The sequence below is a fragment of the Elaeis guineensis genome, chromosome 13 (assembly GCF_000442705.2).
Source record: "Elaeis guineensis isolate ETL-2024a chromosome 13, EG11, whole genome shotgun sequence".
Classification (NCBI taxonomy): Eukaryota; Viridiplantae; Streptophyta; class Magnoliopsida; order Arecales; family Arecaceae; genus Elaeis; species Elaeis guineensis.
This window is the reverse complement of record NC_026005.2, coordinates 70,551,437-70,553,467: the sequence shown is the minus strand read 5'-3', so window position 1 is coordinate 70,553,467 and position 2,031 is coordinate 70,551,437. Positions and strand designations below refer to the sequence as shown.

General features: G+C 45.7%; 1 protein-coding gene across 1 annotated transcript; it reads right to left on the bottom strand.

The window, feature by feature from the left end:
- Nucleotides 1-1,226: 1,226 nt before the first annotated feature.
- Nucleotides 1,227-2,031, bottom strand: LOC105056014 (early nodulin-like protein 19). The gene is made up of 2 exons (XM_010938076.3): nt 1,792-2,031; nt 1,227-1,673 (listed from the first exon to the last, which is right to left on the bottom strand). The coding sequence occupies exons 1-2, from the start codon at nt 1,973-1,975 to the stop codon at nt 1,339-1,341; spliced, it is 519 nt and encodes a 172-aa protein (XP_010936378.2). The 5' UTR covers nt 1,976-2,031; the 3' UTR covers nt 1,227-1,338.

Sequence of the window (2,031 nt, the reverse complement as noted above, 5' to 3'; positions counted from 1 at the left end):
ATTTTAAATATTAAAAACTATATAGTAAATTGATAGCTGGTCACTCCATTAGCTGAATTATAACTTTTAGTTTATGTTGTATGGGACTTTCACATCTGCCCTAAAGTCCAAAATTTCTTTAATTCCTTCTTCCTAATGGTTGTGTATACTTATTCTCCAATGCATACATAGTTATAAATAATAACTATGTATAGGAATAATATAACTGTGTACATGTGTACATATGCAAGAACTAGCATAATTATGTACGGTATAAGTGGAAGTATGTGCTGGACTAAAAATTAAACGATAATGGTCAACAGACCTTACGTTGAAAGCCGGTCAAAGAAAGGATTAGATCTTATGTTCTCCTATAAACAATTCTTCAGAAAGAGATGCCAAATGAATAGTACGGTTTAGGAAGCACCTTAGATGCTCACATGTGTGCTTCAAAGATCTCAACTCCTAGATGGCATTTTTAAGACAATTTTAGTTATTACAAATATTTGTATCATCCATAACAATTAGTTGAACCTTTTCAGCCATCAAAATGAGATAAACCTGTCATTCTAACAAGAGCTCTAACTAGTTTAGTTGCTGCGATACTTTTAGCAAAGGCTGCGAGGACAAAGATCAACGGTGGAAGGATGTGATTTACGCGAGTGTATGCTTGGTGTATAGGCTTCATTCTAAAAGGCTTCGATGTGTCAAAGCTGCGTGCTGTCCCCAGCCACGTGGCACCAAGTATTGAAACAGACAAGACCCAACTTTTGTCACACTTGTCTCACCTCCTCCCATGCGATGATGAGACCAGCGAGCCTTGTAAGCTACGGGAATATCGGACGGTCCTGATTCTTCGCCCCTAAAAATCTCGCCACCGGTGTTCTCTTTGCCAGCCAAAGCCACAAGCCATTCACGTTCGCGTCCCGCCAAAAGACTAAAACACCCCCGATATTCCCAGTCAAAGCCAAGATTTAAGGGGCATATTCGTCATTCCAACCTGGTCAATTCTGGGACGAATGCAAAAAGAGCAAAAGAAACCGGCAATCTTCCTCGGGAAAACAACCGACGCTCTAATTCTAACATTATGACTAAAATACCCCTGCCATCTCCGCCATATTTACATGCAAACCATTACTATTTTTTGCATCCAAAAGATCTTTAAAAAGTAATAAAAAAACATAGAGCCCTATCGTCCATCCATTCAAAATTTTAATACTCAAAATTTGAAGTAATTCTAGCAAATATAGCTATGAAGCCAGGAAATCTCCATTGTCTCAAAGCAAACAATTGTCATGTAATTAAGATAAAGTACAAGGGCATTCATGGAAAACCGATAAAGAAAAACACACTGCCCTGCTACACACCACCAAGGACGAACGCGGCGAAACCCAGGACGGCGACGGCGACCGCGGCGGCGCTCCAGGCACCGGTCCGGCAAGCGGCGCTAGACTGCGACAGCGGAACCGGGGCCGGTGCCGGGGCGGGGAGGGGCTCGACGAGGATGGACAGCTTCATGCCGTGCCAGCAGTACCCACCGCCGGAGATGAAGTAGTAGTGTCCGGTCTCGTTCAACTGCATCGCGTAGCTCCGCCCCCTGTCGTACTTATTGATCGGATCCTCCTCTGAGCACCGCTCGTAGTTCGTCTCGTTCACTTGGATCACGCTGTAATACCCCGGCTGGTAGTAGAACACTGAAAGAAGGGAAAAGAAAGTATCAAAGATCGGTAGAGTACTGAAACGCCGATTAATCGATAGATCTGAAGGAAGGAAGAAGAGGAGGAAGAGGAGGAGAAGGGAATGGCGGCGGACCGAGCCAGTCGTGGAGGTAGAAGTGCTCGCCGGCGGCCCACTCGGTGTAGTTGACGTTGGGGGCCCAGTGATCATTGCCGCCGATGACGTGCATATCGGCCGAGACGGCGGCGGCGGAGGAGGAGAGGAAGAGGAGGAAGAGGAGAAGGGCGGCGTGGCGTCTAGGGTTGATCGAAGTTTCCATTTTGGGCAAGGGACGGGGAAGAAGAGTCTGGAGAATGTGGACGGTTATGCAGTGTG

Excerpts from the sequence above, each read along its gene's own strand:
- LOC105056014 (XM_010938076.3), bottom strand. The coding sequence starts at position 1,975 with ATGGAAACTTCGATCAACCCTAGACGCCACGCCGCCCTTCTCCTCTTC. Across the intron at positions 1,674-1,791 it reads CTACCTCCACGACTGGCTCG|TGTTCTACTACCAGCCGGGG; the intron begins GTCCGCCGCCAT and ends CCCTTCTTTCAG.